The sequence below is a fragment of the Colletotrichum gloeosporioides genome, assembly GCF_011800055.1.
Source record: "Colletotrichum gloeosporioides strain Lc1 chromosome Unknown consensus_69, whole genome shotgun sequence".
NCBI lineage: Eukaryota > Fungi > Ascomycota > Sordariomycetes > Glomerellales > Glomerellaceae > Colletotrichum > Colletotrichum gloeosporioides.
The window spans coordinates 134069-150163 of NW_025544714.1; the positions used below are offsets into that span (position 1 = coordinate 134069).

Genomic DNA, 16095 nt, shown 5'->3' on the forward strand with positions numbered 1-16095 from the left:
TGTTGTATGCCGTTCTGAAGGGCGATTTAGGGGGCTCAATCGAGGCCTGTATTTCATCTGTTCGCCTGAATTGATTTTTCAGATCTGAAATCTCATCCATAATAGCCTCCCAATGTGGGCTTGCGAAATATGTAGTTCCCTGTGAGGTGATATGCATCGTACCTGGCTCTGCTGACGATACCGGCTGGGCCGGTGATGGTGGATTGCTAGGTTGCTGTGGTATCCCAGTGTTTTTCTCCTTTTGCGCAGGGGCATTCTTCATGTTTGCAAGCACTGTGTCCTCGATGCGCTTCAGTCTGTCTTCAATACTGCCTACATTGGGCTGAGGCTGGGCCCTCGAAGGAGCCGGAGCCATGGGGCTTCTCGAGTCGCTTGGATACAAGCATGATGAACCAAGGCCTCGAACGGCGCATGCGGCACACGGCTGGCGTCTGTTGCATCGTAGTCTTGATTTCAATCAGCATTTAATGCCGCCAAAATGAAGAGATGGATATGGCAGGCGTCTTACGTCCTCTGTCGGCAGAAGCCCCAGGACAGTTGCTTCTTGTCTCTTTTGCGATGCGGAGAGGGGATTGGCCGTGGCTCCGATGCTGCGGCGTTTTCTGGCGGAGGAACGGAAGACATGTGAACCAGGTTATATTAGGGAAAGACTGTGTTGAGTCGTGGTCGGCTACTCGCAACTGATCCATGAAGAAAACCCTCTTTGAGCCTCAGGAGGATTGTCGACAAGGGACAGTCGAACTATATTTTGCCCGTCATACCTACGCTAGTTCCGCGGATGAAGACCCCGTCAAAGAGGTCCATACAATTGGAGAAGTATAGGTTCCGAGGGCATTTATGCACACCGCGAAGAGGATGCAATTACGAGGAAAAGGCATCTCATCCAAAGCACCTCACCCATAAAAAGTGGTATTGAAAGATAGAATGACGTCGCATAACCCATGTGTTAGTTGGTTTGAGCGTGTTTTGATTCTCTTCCAAATGAAAACCTTTCTGAAGCCCAAAGAGGCTAGCTGGGCTGGCGGTAGAACCGACGAAAGTAATATAGATATCTATCAGCCCAAATTATTCATCTCACCATGAAAGTAGTCAGATACTATGGTCTGCATGCATACATGAGTGTAGCCTCTGAATTAAGTGAAGAGGGTTTGTTTAAGGCTGGTTATAACTCCTTACCTAGATATCCATCTATGGAAGCGCCCAGCCACAACAACAGCAAAGCCAGTAGATAGCTGGCAAGTCAAGTCTGTAATCACTGAGTGATAATGTTCTCAGAAAATAGACTGTGCTTACGCTGCAGTAGCGCTGAGTCAATCTTTCTTCCCTTCCAACTTTTTCTTCGCAGTTTGCCGCCTGGAGGCGCACCTTGTTGACTGCCGTATTTTGATGTAATGGGTTGTGGTAGTGTGAAGAGGGAGATGCCTGCCCGCTGTAGTAGCGCTGAGCCAATTAGATCTTTCATCTGGTATCTTTCGAGTTGAGCTTCCTTCCAGCGATTGTACCGCCAGCCCCCGTGGCGTCTGGCATGTAATAGCTTGTTGCTGGGTTGCACCATGCTGAAAGCGGATTGCTCATGCGGATTGAGGTCGACTCTCCGTGGCAATGAGACATGGCGCTATTCCACTCACGTGAGGGCGATACCTGCAACCATAAAGCAGCAGCAACTGGACGCTGGTTTTCAGTGATCGATACTTGACAACGTGGGGATGCGAGTCTGGACTCCGTCCGTGAAATGCCACGTGAGAGACATGGCACCATCGGCCCATCCCGCCCGGAGGCATCCCGCATTTGCGCCAATCAGAACCCATCGGCGGCTACGGGAATGGCTGGGCGTTGAAAACAGCGATATATCATGGGCTTCAGCTGGGCGTCGTAGCCTCGCTACTGAGACGTATCAGAATCTTGGGAGGCTGCTTTGGAGGCTCTCAAGGATGCATTCGACCAAGAGACCACAACAAAGAGATAATTAGCCCGGGACAAGCTGCCAGAACACAACGATGTGTTTGTGTATAATGCCACGGAGCCTCAAGAAAGCTTCTATTTTCCACACACAATTCTTCATTATCGCATTTCGACATATTAGTACATACGACTACTAGGTATTCTTTAGCCATGTGTAGTTCTTGCAATCCCGGGCTAGCCATGCTTGGCCAACATGCTCTTTCCAACATTGACACAAACCAACTCTCCCCTGTCTCTCGCACTGGTATTGGTGCTAGTGAGGACAAACTATCCACGATCTTTTACAATTGGATGGCACCTTCATTACCATGGCTGGGCACGACCAACCTCAGTTCGATGCGCTCCTTGTTGAAGGTGACACCATCACCTTCACTGGAAGTTTGAAAGATGCACAGGCGTGCGCTTCTGAAGCTACTCTCAAGGACCTCAACCACCAATTTCTCTTCCCCGGTTTTGTCGAGCCACACGTCCACATCATCTTCAGTGCACTCGCAAGCAACTGGTTCCTCAACCTGTCGAATCCTTCGCCGGTGACCTTCGACAGCGTCTTGAAGAAGATTGGCAGCCAGACAGAGTTCCACAACGACGGACAGGTTGACTGGATCATAGGCTTTGGGTACGATCCGTCTCATGTGATCGACCACCAGGACTTGACGCTTGCGGACCTGGACAAGCTATATCCCGGCAAGAAGGTGGCAATCTACGTTCTCAATCAGTCTGGACATGTCGCGTATGTCAATTCGGAGGCTTTCGACAGACTCGGAATCACCGCTGCGAAGGTGCAGGGGGACCCGGACTACGACATGGTCAATGGCAGTCTGACGGGGATTTTGTTCGAGACAGCCGTACAGACCGTGGGGTTGCAAACGCCCCGTCCATCGCAAGACCAGTTGATTCATTTCTGCGAGACCACAATTTCGAGTTGGCAGAAGGTCGGAATCACTACCATTCACGACGCTGGCATCGGAAACACTGGTGGTTGTAAGGATGTCGATCTCTTCAAGGCATTGCCACAGATGCAGATGCGAATGTCCGGTGCCATATTCACCCCTGCGTTCCCTAAAATGTATGAGTCCTGCCAGCCGCCCTTCTGTGAAGGCCAGGTCGAAATTGTGGCCGCCAAGTTTGTTGCCGACGGGTCGACCCAGGGTTTTACCGCAGCTCTCACAGAGGATTATTACGAGCTGGAAAATAAGCCGAAATACGTGCAAAACAACCCCAAGGGTATATACAATTACGCAAGTTGGACGGATCAGGCTGCTGCAATGGATCCCTGGCTAGGTGCGGGATACCAGCTGGTCGTCCATGCGAACGGGGATGCCGCTATCGACAACCTACAAGAAAGTATTCAGCGACAATCCCGAGCGCAAAACAGACGTCATCCATCGCATCGAGCATTTCACCGTCACCAGAGACGATCAGTTCAAACCGGTCCATGATCTCGGACTTGGTGTCAGCCACACGATTGGGCACGTCAACTTCTGGGGCAAGACTTTCGCTGAGTATGTTCTGGGTGAGCCTCGCGCGTTGCGAATCGACCCAATCAGGCAGGATATGGACAATGGCCTTCTATGGTCCCTTCACTCCGACTCACCCGTAACCGAGCCCAACCCGTTGCAATATGTGCAGACGGCGGCTTCGCGGGTGTTGTTTGGAGGACCCCCGTTTGATGTGCTAGGGAAGTATCAGAGAGTCGATATTGCCGAGGCCTTGAAAGGCATTACTATCAACCCGGCGAAGCAGCTCGGTATTGAAGATAAAGTAGGCACGCTGGAGAAATGTAAGAAGGCCGACCTTGTGATCCTCAGCAAAGACCCGCGCAAGGTCCGCGTGGCTGAGAATCTGCTGGCCGAAGTGTCGGTGGTTGAGACTTGGGTGGGAGGTTCTCAAGTGCATTTTCTGAGCCCTGCTAAGTGATACAAGACGTGGGTCATGTTAGGTGATTGACCTCGAAGCAAGTTGTACACTGACTGCCGCTCCCCTTGGTTTTTTTAGAGCCTTCCCTGTCGTTCATGAATCTCGTGCCAATGGGCTGAGAAGGAACGAGGAATTGAAAGTGCGAATAAATCTATAAATCAACAAGGAAACATGACCTTCTGCAATGCTCGTGAAATCATTCGAAATTAGATGACAGGTTCTCGCGTTTCATTGCTAGGTACTTCAATGGAGGGTTAATATGAGATGAACTGGTGTCTTTGTTGATGTTCACGAAGGTAGGGGCTGGAGGTGAAGTGAGCTCTTTCCTTTCTGGAGAAAATGCCAACCGCAAATTGATCGGGTGAAGTAGAAATTTTGGCTCTCGGATCTCACCTGAGCTCTTTCAATCTCGAATTTTTTTTTTTTCTCATCTTATTCTCTTGCTCACCCACCACCTTCTCTCCCAAACCTTCACCTTCTTCGCAGGAATTGCTTCTCAACAACCCAGCACCCCAGCTACCTCGATCACTATGGCTTCCGATGGAGGCTACATAGATATCTCAGAGCCCTGTCAGTCTTATAAGACTTCTACCAACTACTTCTTACAGTGGCTGTGGGCTGAGTACAGAATTCGGGCACCTGAGACGGCCAAGACGCACACATTCAAGTCGACCAAGGATATCTTGCACGCAGCCAAGACTCTTGCAGCCACCGCAGCCACAGTCCCTCCCACAGTCATTGCATCCCTTCGAAATGCCATCAACAAACGACAAGAGGTTCTCCAGATCTACCAGGGCATGGGCTCTGACGATGCAGCTCATGAAGCCTTTCTCCGAAGGTACCTGGCTTCACGATCTTGCCGAGCTTTTGACTTCATGAGTATTGACAAGAAGATAGACTTCAGGAAACACTTGAAATTCTCACCCCTCTGATATCGATGCCCTTGGCCACCAGTGCCAGCACATCCGATACCGACCTTCTATTTACGACGAACCGGTTCTCAGCGCTCCGCATGCACGAGCCTACCGAGTCGTTCCTGTCCGATCCCCCCTTCATTCCACAGGTACAAGAGCACCCACAGAAAGCTTTACCAAATGACACCAATCTTGCGACGCCTGATAACAAGGAGCCCGGTATCATGTTGGAGGACGACTTGGTTACTCTAGCTATCGAGGGAGTGACATTTATCTTTGTGAGTACCAAAGCTGAAATTGATTTCGCGAAAGAAGTACTGACATCAGAAACAGCGCCTACAGAAATTACGTCACCGAGTAGAACAGTATTGGACTGATGCCGCGGAGGGGAAAATGCCGTTTGCTCTTGCTTCATGGCTCACTAGTCTGGCTATGAGCATTGTGCAGATGGAGGAACCAAGAGATCTGGCATTTTCCATCGTCTTTCTCGCCAAGCATCCGGAGATGGCATTGGCCTTCTTCTCCAAACCCGGTACCTTGAATCCAAAGATTCAACCATCGAAACTCATGCGCGAAACGTCCCAGTTCTTCAATCTGATGCTGGTCATCGACAAACACGCGGGGCCACATCCGAAGAACTGCGAATGCCACTCGACAAAGACAGGCAGCGAGGCTGTTAGAACAACAGCAGAACAGAACACCACCACCGATAAAGAGGAAGTGGCTGAATATAAGAGAGCAAATCCATGGAGTTTTCAAGAGATTTCGGACTTTGTTGTTCCGGAGATGATGGGAAACATCAAGCAAGATTTGGATGGAAAACGCGGCATTGAGATGCTCGAGAGGGGATTCACTCCTGTCCTCCCTCCCAAGTATCTGGATTTGGCAGAGAAACTTCTCAGCGGGCAAGTGAGTAGGCGAGAATTTTATACGAGGCCTCTCGCCCCGGGCCCAGACCACGACATGACGCCGGAGAACCTTGAGCAGCTGAAAGCGGCCAAAAGAACCACCACATGCGAGCCGCTCTATGTTCCTGCTCTGGAAACCTTCGACAAACATGCTGCGGCCTCAGTCGCTACTCTATGCTCGGGTATGGGACTTCTCATTTCATCCTGCAAAGCATACTTCTGGCCTCGCGGAGTAAGACAACGCGAGTGGAATTGCCGACTCCGCCCTCTCCGACTTGCAAAGAACATGAAGGCCGAGCTCCTTCCCATCATCAAGATTGCCAAGAATCTGGTCGCGAACAGAAAGGCTGTCATGTATTCCGTCAAAAGGGCTGAAGACCTTCTCCGCTCTCTCGAGGAGTACATCGAGGAAAACCGCTGGGATCTTTACCATCGGGCGCCGTGGACAGCAGGTTGCCATGTGAACGAGATGCTCTACCAAGCCATGTACATTGGTCACATGCTGTTGAGCGTATTCGACATCATTCCAGCCGCGCTGCATCTCTGTAATGTTTTGCGCAGGTCCGTTATCAAGCTGGATAAGATTCCAGTTTTCGATGAGCTGTGCGAGTTTTTTCGTGAATCTCTCTTTTACGGAATGCTTCCAACAACCAAGTTCCTCACGCACTTCCACTGCTCTCTCTACTACAACTGGCGAGATATCATGCCTAGCAAGTGTACCCCACACCGACGCCCATACTACAGAGAATCGGTGTACGTCAACCAGCATCATTCCAACCATATTCTCAACTATGAGATAATGGCAAAATTGCACGGCATGGAAGGCGAGGAACCCTTCAACGAGTCTCAGAGAGCAAGATTGCGTTCACTGCGCGGCAACATGTCGATCGACTCATATCTGGAAAAGGCCGAGATCATGGCGCGCAAGGAGTTTGAAGGACCCCACCCAGTCGCCAACATCGATTACTTCGCCATCTTCAACCTTTGCAGTGAAGTCCTTGAATCCTTCGGCAAATTGGTTTTTCCATTTTTGTCCTCAGAGGACCGCAGGTACTTTGCCCAGGCTGAGGACTATAATATCATGGTTGGCAAGCAGACAGTTGGCTCGATTCTGTCCGCTATTGACGAGGAGTCCAAAAAGGGGAGCTCCGGAAGACACATTTTGATAAAGATTCCAGGGGTCACAGCCGCTGTTAGGGCTTTTGACAAGGTGGATAGGAACAAGAAAATTCAGGATCTGGTGTGGAAAGTTTAGCGCGCTTGGAAGATGGGAATTGCTTTCCACCCGCGGCGTTCGTTTGCCAGCAATATGGTCATAGACATTAGACATGAAAAATTCAACACTCATCACAGTTACATATTCTGAAGTAGTTGGATACTCAATATTAGTTAAGCCAATATTTAACACTCGGATCGGAATGTTACGACTCTTGCTCACTTCCGAAATTTCACATGGATGTTGAGGGTTGGGCAAGGACTTGCTGTTAAGTCCCCCGGTGGGCTGCGGTGAAGCTCGGTCTGCTCGGTAAGATCATGGCTTGTGCTCGGCGAGACCCGCTAAAGTGTACCCGTAGGAGATCCGTGCGCATCTTTTGAGATAAGATACTGCGATAAGGCGCCGATAAGCTACCTCGACGCAAAAAAGTTCTTTTTGCTTGGACGGGCAATTCAGGTCCCCGCCAATTGTCCATCCATTTTACCCATCGCATCGCCGACTCGACTGCAGACAGCAACCATGGGAAAGCGCAAGGTCACCGCCCTCGAGAAGGTCGATGTCGACTTGTAAGTTCATTTGTTATTACCGGAATTCAAATGCTGACATCTCCAGCGCGAGTCTGCAGTACAAGATCCGTCGCGATCCCAGGTCCTACGAGGAAAACTTCCTCCAGCAATGGGGCCAGTACGAGAGTCAGCGCGAGGTCTTCCTGACCTCCCCGACGACCGCGACGAGAGAGTACACCGAGTCCTTCCATAACCTCGTCGACCTGATTGCCCACACCGCCGACCTCTACCCCAAGCACGCCGCCGCTTTCCCCGACGACCTGAAGGCGATCCTGCTCCAGCACCATGAAGTGCTGCACCCCGAGCTGCGCGAGAAGATCGTCGGCAGCCTGGCGCTCCTCCGCAAGAAGGACGTCATCGACTCGACCAGCCTCCTCACGTCGCTGTTCCCCATCCTCGTCTCCTCGCCGAGCAAGACCCTGCGCACGCTGCTCTTCCAGAAGATCCTCTCCGAGATGCGCAACGCCAACTCCAAAGGCACAAACCACCCGCTCAACCGCACCATCCAGACCGTTCTCTACAACCTCATCACTGCCGACCGCACGTCGCCCAAGGCTTTATGGGCTGTCAAGCTGACGAGAGAGCTATGGAAGCGTCAGATCTGGACCGATGCGAAGACGGTGGACGTGATGAAGGAGGCGTGTTTGTCGGATAACGAGAAGGTTGTCGTTGGCGCCACAAGGTTCTTCCTGGGTGGCGACAAGGAGCGCGAAGAGATGGAGGACGAGGACAGCGACGAGGAGCAGATTGACTTGCAAAAGATGAAGCACCAGATTGGCATCAACAAGAAGTCCAAGAAGCAACAGAACGCGTACAAGAAGGCCGTCTCCAAGCTCCACAAGCAGGAGCGCAGCAAGGGCAAGCCTCACCCGCTTAACTTCTCCGCCTTCCACCTCCTGCACGACCCCCAGGGCTTCGCCGAGAACGTCTTCCAGAAGCACCTGCAGAACACAAAGGTCAAGTTCTCGCAAGAGAACCGGATCCTCGTTCTGCAGCTGGTCACAAGATTGGTCGGTCTGCACAAGCTGACCATCATCAGCTTGTACTCGTGGTTCATCAAGTTCCTCACCCCTCGCCAAGAATCCGTCACTTCGTACCTCGCCTGTCTGGCGCAAGGCACACACAACCTGGTGCCTCCCGATGCCGTCGAGCCCCTCATCCAGAAGATCGCCAACGAGTTTGTGTCGGAAGCGTCTGCCTCGGAGGTTGCCGCGGCTGGTTTGAACGCTATCCGTGAAATTTGTGTCAGACAACCTCTGGCGATGAGCGACACGTTGCTTCAAGATCTTGTGCAGTACCGGAAGAGCAAAGACAAGGGTGTCATGATGGCTGCGAAGGGTCTATTGTCTCTGTACAGAGAGGTCGGCGCCGAGCTGCTGATGAAGAAGGACAGAGGCAAGGACGCGACCATGGGCCTGAGGAGCGGCGAGATGAAGCAAAGGAAGTTCGGAGAGGAGGAGGTCGGAGGCATCGAGGGCATCGAGCTGTTGGCGAAGTGGAAGGAAGAGCAGCGCAAACTCAGGCGCGAGGCGAAGGGTCTCCCCGCGGATGGCAGCGACAAGGACGACGAGGAGGACGACGGCTTCAACTCTGACGACTGGGAGGTTGACTCGGTTGACAGCGATGACTCTGGTGGCTGGATCGCCGTCGATCACTCTTCCGACGAAGAGGAGGAGCCAGTGCCGAAGAAGCGCAGAACGGGCGAGGAGGGCTCTGACGACGAGGAAGAGGCTGACGAGGAGGACGATGCTGCCGAGATCGAGAGGATACAAAAGCTCGCGACCACCACCATCCTCACCCCCGCCGACCTGGCGAAGCTCCAGGAGCTCCGCCTAGAGGCCGGCCTGAACAAGACGCTGGGCAACCGCACATCAAAGAGATCGAAGGAGATTGAGAAGGCCCTCGCGCGGCACCTGGACGACGGTCTTACGGCTGAGCAGATCGAGGCACCCGCGAAGCTACGCAAGACGACAAAGGAGGAAAGAGTGGCCATGGCGAGGGAGGGCAAGCCGGACCGCGAGGAGCACAAGTCCACAAAGGCCATTCGCAAGTCGAAGAAGGACGCCGAGGGCAAGAGTACGACGAACAAGGAGAAGGCTCGCCAGAAGAACTTCCTGATGACGCTGAGCAAGGCCAAGCACAAGAACAAGCGCAGTTTGGTGCAGACGCGCAAGGTGCTTCAGGGACATATCACGAGGAGTAAGGCTGGTGGTAGACGACGCAACGGCATGTAGACGGGCTGCTCGGTTTTGGGGTTTGTTCTTGTCTGTTGGGACAACGGCACATTTAATACAAAAGTTAGATCAGCGTACAGAATTCACATCGATCAAAGCGCATCTTGATATTGAGTGCTACATTTGCTCGACTGTTTCTCAAATACACTTACCGCTCGAATTGGACTTACCTGTAGCCAGAACAATACCTTAAAGCTGTCTCCGTCGACGGTGCCCATCCCAGCCTAGTCTGCGTTTCTCTCTCCGCCACCCTAGTGTTCCCACGCGATTGAATGCTTCGTAGCAAACGCTACACATACCCGCTCCCGGCGCGCGGACGTAGTACTTGTTGCAACCACACATCTGGCTTCCATGCTCAGGGCTTTCCAGGCTCTCAGGTGGTGTGGGGCTCCGAGGCGTCGGGCTTCTAGACGGCCTAGAATTCCGTCGTTGACGTCTGGGAGGCGGTGACGGGCTTCTAGGCGGCGAACTACGCCGTCTACGTCGGGGAAGCAAAGCGTCGAAGATCGACCGCCGTCGGGGAGGCGGTGTGGGCCTTCTAGACGGCGAACGTCGACGTGGGGGAGGCGAAGCGTCATAGATTGAGTACCGTCGGGAAGGCGGCGATCGAGCCCGGCTCTGACGGCGAGCCTGGGTGTCTCTATCTCTATTGCAAGTCCCACAAAGCCGGTTGGGCGAGGGACGACATCCCTGGCCGCAGTTGGCGCAGGCGATGGCCTCATATCTGTCCTGGCCACGTCCTCCGTTATACAAGTCACGGTAAGCGCAGTTCCCGCAGTGAGTCTTACCTGGTTCTGCCCGGGCGCGATCGCAGATGGAGCAAATTCTCTGTTGCAGATAGGAGGTTACCGGCTCGTCCATGTTGACGTCGGGGTCGTTGGGCCTGCCGTAGCGTGACTGACGGCGCTCCTCGCGGGTATTGGGAACAGAGGCCTGCTCGGCGGAGATACACTGGTGGCAGCGGCTGCGGCTGTAAGCTGCCCTATTTCGGTTGCATTGTGAGCAGAAGGGGCGGTTATCAGGTCTCGGTGGAAAGAGGTTTCCTTCGAAGTGGATGCTCGGCGTGCTGAAGGCTGCGTCTGCGGCGATGCACTCCGGGCAGAAGGTGCAGCCTTGGGATGGACGTGATCGTCCGCAGCGCGCACAAAGGGGTCCTGGGGTTCGCCGGCCATTGTTCGCCTGTTGGTGGGCTCGGGCAGCGATTTCGGCGTTGCGTATGTTTTCCCGGCGGCAATTTTCGCAGATAGTCTCGATGGGTTGGCCGTTGGGGCCCATACCGTAGAGGCCTAGGGGTGTCCTTCTACATTGAGGACATATTCTGACGGGGACATACTGAGGGCGGTACATGATCGACTGTGATCTTGGACTTGAAGGGCTTGGGAAGAGATTGACGGCGATATCGTGTAGTAAATGGCGAACCTGCGTGATGTTAGAGCTTACCTGAAGCTGAGAGCGCAATGCTAATATAGTCGGATGATGTTGTGGATGTTTAGTAAGTGAGCTTCTTAAGGCAGAATGCACGAGACTATATGTAGGCGATGCCTATCAGGTTGATTCATTTCTATCTACCCAGGACCCTCATAGAACAATCACGTTGTCCTCGAGAAGACACCAGACAACAAACGATATAAAAGCCCGAATTGTGCCGAGCGCCTTTGTTGTTTTGGGTGTTGAGCCTGGGCATCTACCTGGGCTTTGAGCACAGGGACTGAGCATGTACAAGGACCCGGATTATTACTTTTGATGTGATTCTGTGATTCTGTGAATAGAAATTGTCTCGTACTCTGATTGGACATTCCTTCGAACATTGTTCACGAGCTTCAACAGAGTACCGGCGGGGTTCGGCGATCCAAAATTCCTACGAGCGCGGAAAGGATTTTGGGTTTCGAAGGATCAGTGAATCAACACTCATGAGCCGCGAAAGTCTCGATCCTCCTCACAACGGGTCAAGGGTCCAGGCCCATCCTCGATGCTATAATTGTTTGGGCCGCCCGCGAATGTAAAAGGTCTGCTTGCATAATGTCCTTTCCTCCAACTTCCATAGTCCACGCTTCGCCCAGGCAGCGCCCTTTCTCTTTCAGCCAGAACGATATCAGGATCTCAAATGTTTCGCGAATTGCTGCGTCGTCTTTTCCGCAGGCGTAAGGCTTGCTATCAATCAGACAGCTCAATTTCATCCACGGCCAATCTCATCCCTCAAGAGATCCCCCCGCTCGCGATGCCCACGGTTCCGAATGATCTCATAGAGAAATGTCGAGATGATGCGGACTTGAATGAGTTACAACTCTACACGGGCTATTCACTGTCACACAACGCCAAACGCCGAGACAACATGAAAAGATGCATCTTATACCGACTGCCTCGCGATGTGCTTCTCATCATCATTAGCTGTTTAGACTTGGCCGACCTCGGTGTCTTGCAACAAACCTCCCCCCTTTTCCGGTCACTCATTTCAAATATTCCCACAGATGATTCGTGTTGGGAGAAAATGAGGAGAATGGTCGCTAAACGCACCGAAAGGGATCGACATGAATGCCAAAAATGTCGGATACGGAGAGCAAAGTCCACCGAGAAAGCGTGGGACGGTACGGAGTGCCTTCACGCCTACTGCCTCAAGTGCAAAGAGCCGCACTATGGACCGTGTTTCTCCACTGGCGGCTTTCGACGACCGCGCAAGTGCATCGGCTGGGAGGGAAAGCTGAGACTGTGTCGCCACATCTCAGTGCCATTGTTGAAGCCCTTGGTTCGGGCACCTGCGGACGTACGGAGAGATGTTACCATCGCCCAGTGCACAAGATGCACCACAGAACTGAGATTGGAGCCCGGAGAGGAGCCTCCAAAGCTGTTTCGCCGGTTTTCGGGGCTCTTCTCGGGAAGAGGGGAATACTATCTGGAGACGGGGTTCAAAGTCAGAGTCTGCACAATTGAGCGAGGACACCTCGTCACCAAAGACCTGCTTCGAGAAAGCCTTCGAAGATTTTTGGACATGGAAATCTTATGTCGCCACATCACATCCGACATGGAGGCTCTTCTGGAGCCTTTCCACCACGAAGACTGTGTGTGCTTCAGGCGACTGAGCGCATCATACACGCCAGACGACGACAAGTCTTTTGACCCTGGATGTCGAAAAGAACAGAGCAAGACTAAGCAGTGTGCCACGGCCAAGAATGCAGCCGAGCACGTCGGCCGCTTCATGCCGGTCACTTCAGACTCCAAAGGCCATGTCGCGCTCTGCAAAACATGCCTCAGCTGCTACATTTGGACCACAGAGGGCCGCAATATTTACCTGTCGAGGCACACGCGGATTGCGCAATTTGAAGACTACCCAAGCGAGACAACCCGGACGGTCGCACAGTGCCGGGTCAAGAAGACCTTTTTCAAAAATTCGATGTCACTTCTAATTCCTCATCTGGACCCGCTTACATATCGAGGAAACTCGACGAGTAGGTCGATGGGCTTTTGCAGTGATCGTGGGTGCAAGAACTATGGGGTCAATAGGCGCACAACATACTTTGCAGAGCCGTTTGGGGTTTTCTACAGCAAGGAACGCCTTCTTGATTATATTGCAAAATGCTAGTAGAGGTGAGAGATCTAAAATTCTTGAGTCGTAATGAGAATGCAATTTGTCTAGCAGCCTGGGACTTAGAGCTTGCTGATAATGCAGAAAACGAGTGCTTTTTACCTTCAATCGTAGAAGAATGATGTTCAAAAAAAATCTTCGAACACCATGGAAAAAGTACTACCAATGTCATGAGCAATTCTGTTACCTACCAAGCGTGGTGGAAGTTGACGCTCGCCGGGTGTGTCCCTTAATGATGCGTTGCGGGGCTGAGGACGTCAAGCAGGGGTTCTCAGCCCTAGTAGCCCAGATCGTCTAGTTGGTTAGGATGATACGTTGTGGTCTCCATCACTCAGCGATACCGTGTTGACGGCGGTTCGAATCCGCCTCTGGGCACAAAATCTTTTGCATTTTTGGTCTTTTAGTCTACTTTTGTTTGACCTGCGCAACTTGCAACGGCACAGATCCATGCGATGTCAACGTTGAGACCGTTGGTCGCAGAAAACAGCCAGAACATGCCAAGGTTTTACGTGTGGGGCGCCCGGGATGACGATCCCGGCCGCGCCACAAGGGCCCTGGACCGGAACACGGCAAGCGGCCGATATGCCGGAACTTTAATGACAACGAGCTTCATCTTATCTGGTCCTTTGCTGGCGGCCAGATCTCTCACACATGAAAGTACGATGAATCCAAATTCAAAGCCAGCGTGGCAAGTCTTACAGCCCACCGGCACCTTGGCATCCATCACATGGAAGCGCACGCCAAACTCGTTGCAGTTGGCACAATTGCGGTAGTAACGGTGCAAGTTGACGAAATCTGCAGGTTTGGGACACCATTCTTCAATTCAGAGCTCTGCATTCTGGGACTCAGTCTGAGTCCTTCCATGATTTCCAATCCCCGCCATGATTGATCCAGATTGATCTAGCTTGCATCATAGTCTTGGCCTGGTACCACCTTCCCAGCGCGGAAGACAGAGCTAATCGATGCTGTTCGATGCAACCATACACAACGGGTAACGGCAACTGCAAGGAGAAATGCGGAGGAGACAGCTGTCAAAGTCTCCAGCATGTGATGAAGATCAGAAAGCCGGCCATCCCAGTAGCATCCAGATTCTCCAACCTTCCCGGCAGGCTGTAGTTTGGTTCAGCTTATCGCCTTGCTGCAAGTAAATCTGTAACAGAGCAACGCGCTGCCAAAATGCCTCCTTTGTGGTGGTAATCCTCTGCAAGAGCAAACAGCTTCCTCTTCCGGGCATACAGAAGTCCCTCGACGCCTCGCATCTCACTTTCGGCCTGACGGGGCCTTCTTCTTGCCACGAACGCTCTTCACTAGAGGCTTGTCGGCATTTGGGAAGAAAATGTCGTCGTCGTCAAAGGTGTAGGCAGGCGGCGTGGGGGTCGTAGTCTGAGGCTGGACGCTGCGGTTCGGCGGGGTCTTTGGGATGCCGTGATGATCAACAGCGACGCCAGCTGCGTTAGGCGCAGACGCGGAGCGGGAAGGTGGCTTGTCGAACGGGCCGCCGAGGGCGTTTGAGATGCGACGCTTCTTGGGCACATGCATCTGGTCGGAGCCGCTCGTCGGAGGCGTGTGGGCTGGATCTTCACTGTCAGAACGGAGGACGATGCCATGATGAGAAGGAGACATTAGAAGGGGGCCGCAGGAGGTCGATGAGGCTCAGCCGGAACGGGCAGGAACGCAACCGCGATGAGACGCGGGCGGCAGATGTGAGATGAAGGGGATGGATGGGCAGAGTCGGAATGGTGTGCGGACTGCATGGGGGACTGGAGATCATACCGTGGGCGCGTGCGGCCATCATCTTTGCGGCCTCGGCGGCTTTGGCCTGGTGGTAGACCAGCTCGACTGCAGATTCGGATGTTAGCGATCCCCTACCGCTGTGAGAAGGTGGGATCTTAAGGGGAGATCCCGATATGAGTGGGGAGTGGGGGATATGCGTGCGGGTGTCTCTGTGTGTGGGTGTGGGCGGACGGCGATATCGTGGGGGAGCGGCGTTGCGTGTTTTGACGACGTACCTTGGTGCTGAACGGGAGGCGAGTAAGCGGAAGGTGCCACCGGTGGCATAATCGCGACAGGAGTGAAGGATCTAGCGGATGGATTCAGATTCGGCTGCTGCTGCTGCGACTGCTGCTGCAAAGACGGATTGGGCGGAGGAATGGCACCGCTGCCAGAGTTTGATGGGCGAGGTTTCATTTTGCCACGACGCCGTCGGCGATGGTCCATCTGTCAGATGGTTGGCGTAGCTGTTGGACTGTGGTGCAAGTCTACATTGATGCTTTTGGGGGTGGGAAAAACCAGCATATTGTCCTGGTGGAGAGGTTGCTGCCTGAATGAGGTTTGTTTTGATCAAAGCTCAGATCACAGAAGCGTATTCGCAGTATTCCATTGTTCCGCATTTTGAGCAAAGCTGGGAGACAAGACTGGCAGGAGCCAGACTCATCTTTGGTAGAATGAACAAATACGCTAGCATTCATTCAGTTTTCGAAGCGGAATATACCAGATCTGAAAAGGTCTGCTGTCTGTATTGTCGACTTTGATCAGCTGAAGACTTTGAAGCATTTTTGACCATTCATATGGGTTCTATTTCTGAGGAATCTGATTCCAGGCAGTACTCAAACCCTCGTGATAGATCCAGTTTTGAGAAGTTTGTTTCATACTATGATAAGATAACTCCTAGAACAAACTAATTGACGAGATAACTCGTTTTACATACGTACGTTGAGGGTCTGGTTTGATCACATCAGATATTCAATCTTGAATCGTAAGCTCCACTTAGAATTTCTATTCATTACAATCGTGAGTTC

General features: G+C 52.6%; 2 protein-coding genes and 1 pseudogene across 3 annotated transcripts; 2 read left to right on the forward strand and 1 right to left on the reverse strand.

Annotated features, from left to right (window-relative positions):
* Positions 1-2142: 2142 nt before the first annotated feature.
* GCG54_00010830 lies at positions 2143-6956 on the forward strand (annotated as a pseudogene). The gene is made up of 5 exons: positions 2143-3243; positions 3308-3875; positions 4388-4717; positions 4777-5071; positions 5136-6956. Coding segments are annotated over exons 1-5 (4115 nt in total).
* A 480-nt stretch (positions 6957-7436) lies between these two features.
* On the forward strand, positions 7437-9717 carry GCG54_00010831 (Protein SDA1; the record flags this gene model as incomplete). The annotated part of the gene is made up of 2 exons (XM_045410744.1): positions 7437-7483; positions 7530-9717. The coding sequence occupies 2 exons, from the start codon at positions 7437-7439 to the stop codon at positions 9715-9717; spliced, it is 2235 nt and encodes a 744-aa protein (XP_045260309.1).
* Positions 9718-14557: 4840 nt separating this feature from the next.
* Positions 14558-15514, reverse strand: GCG54_00010832 (uncharacterized protein; the record flags this gene model as incomplete). The annotated part of the gene is made up of 3 exons (XM_045410745.1): positions 14558-14868; positions 15071-15136; positions 15307-15514. 3 exons carry the CDS (start codon positions 15512-15514, stop codon positions 14558-14560), a joined length of 585 nt encoding a protein of 194 aa, XP_045260310.1.
* Between the last annotated feature and the right edge of the window lie 581 nt (positions 15515-16095).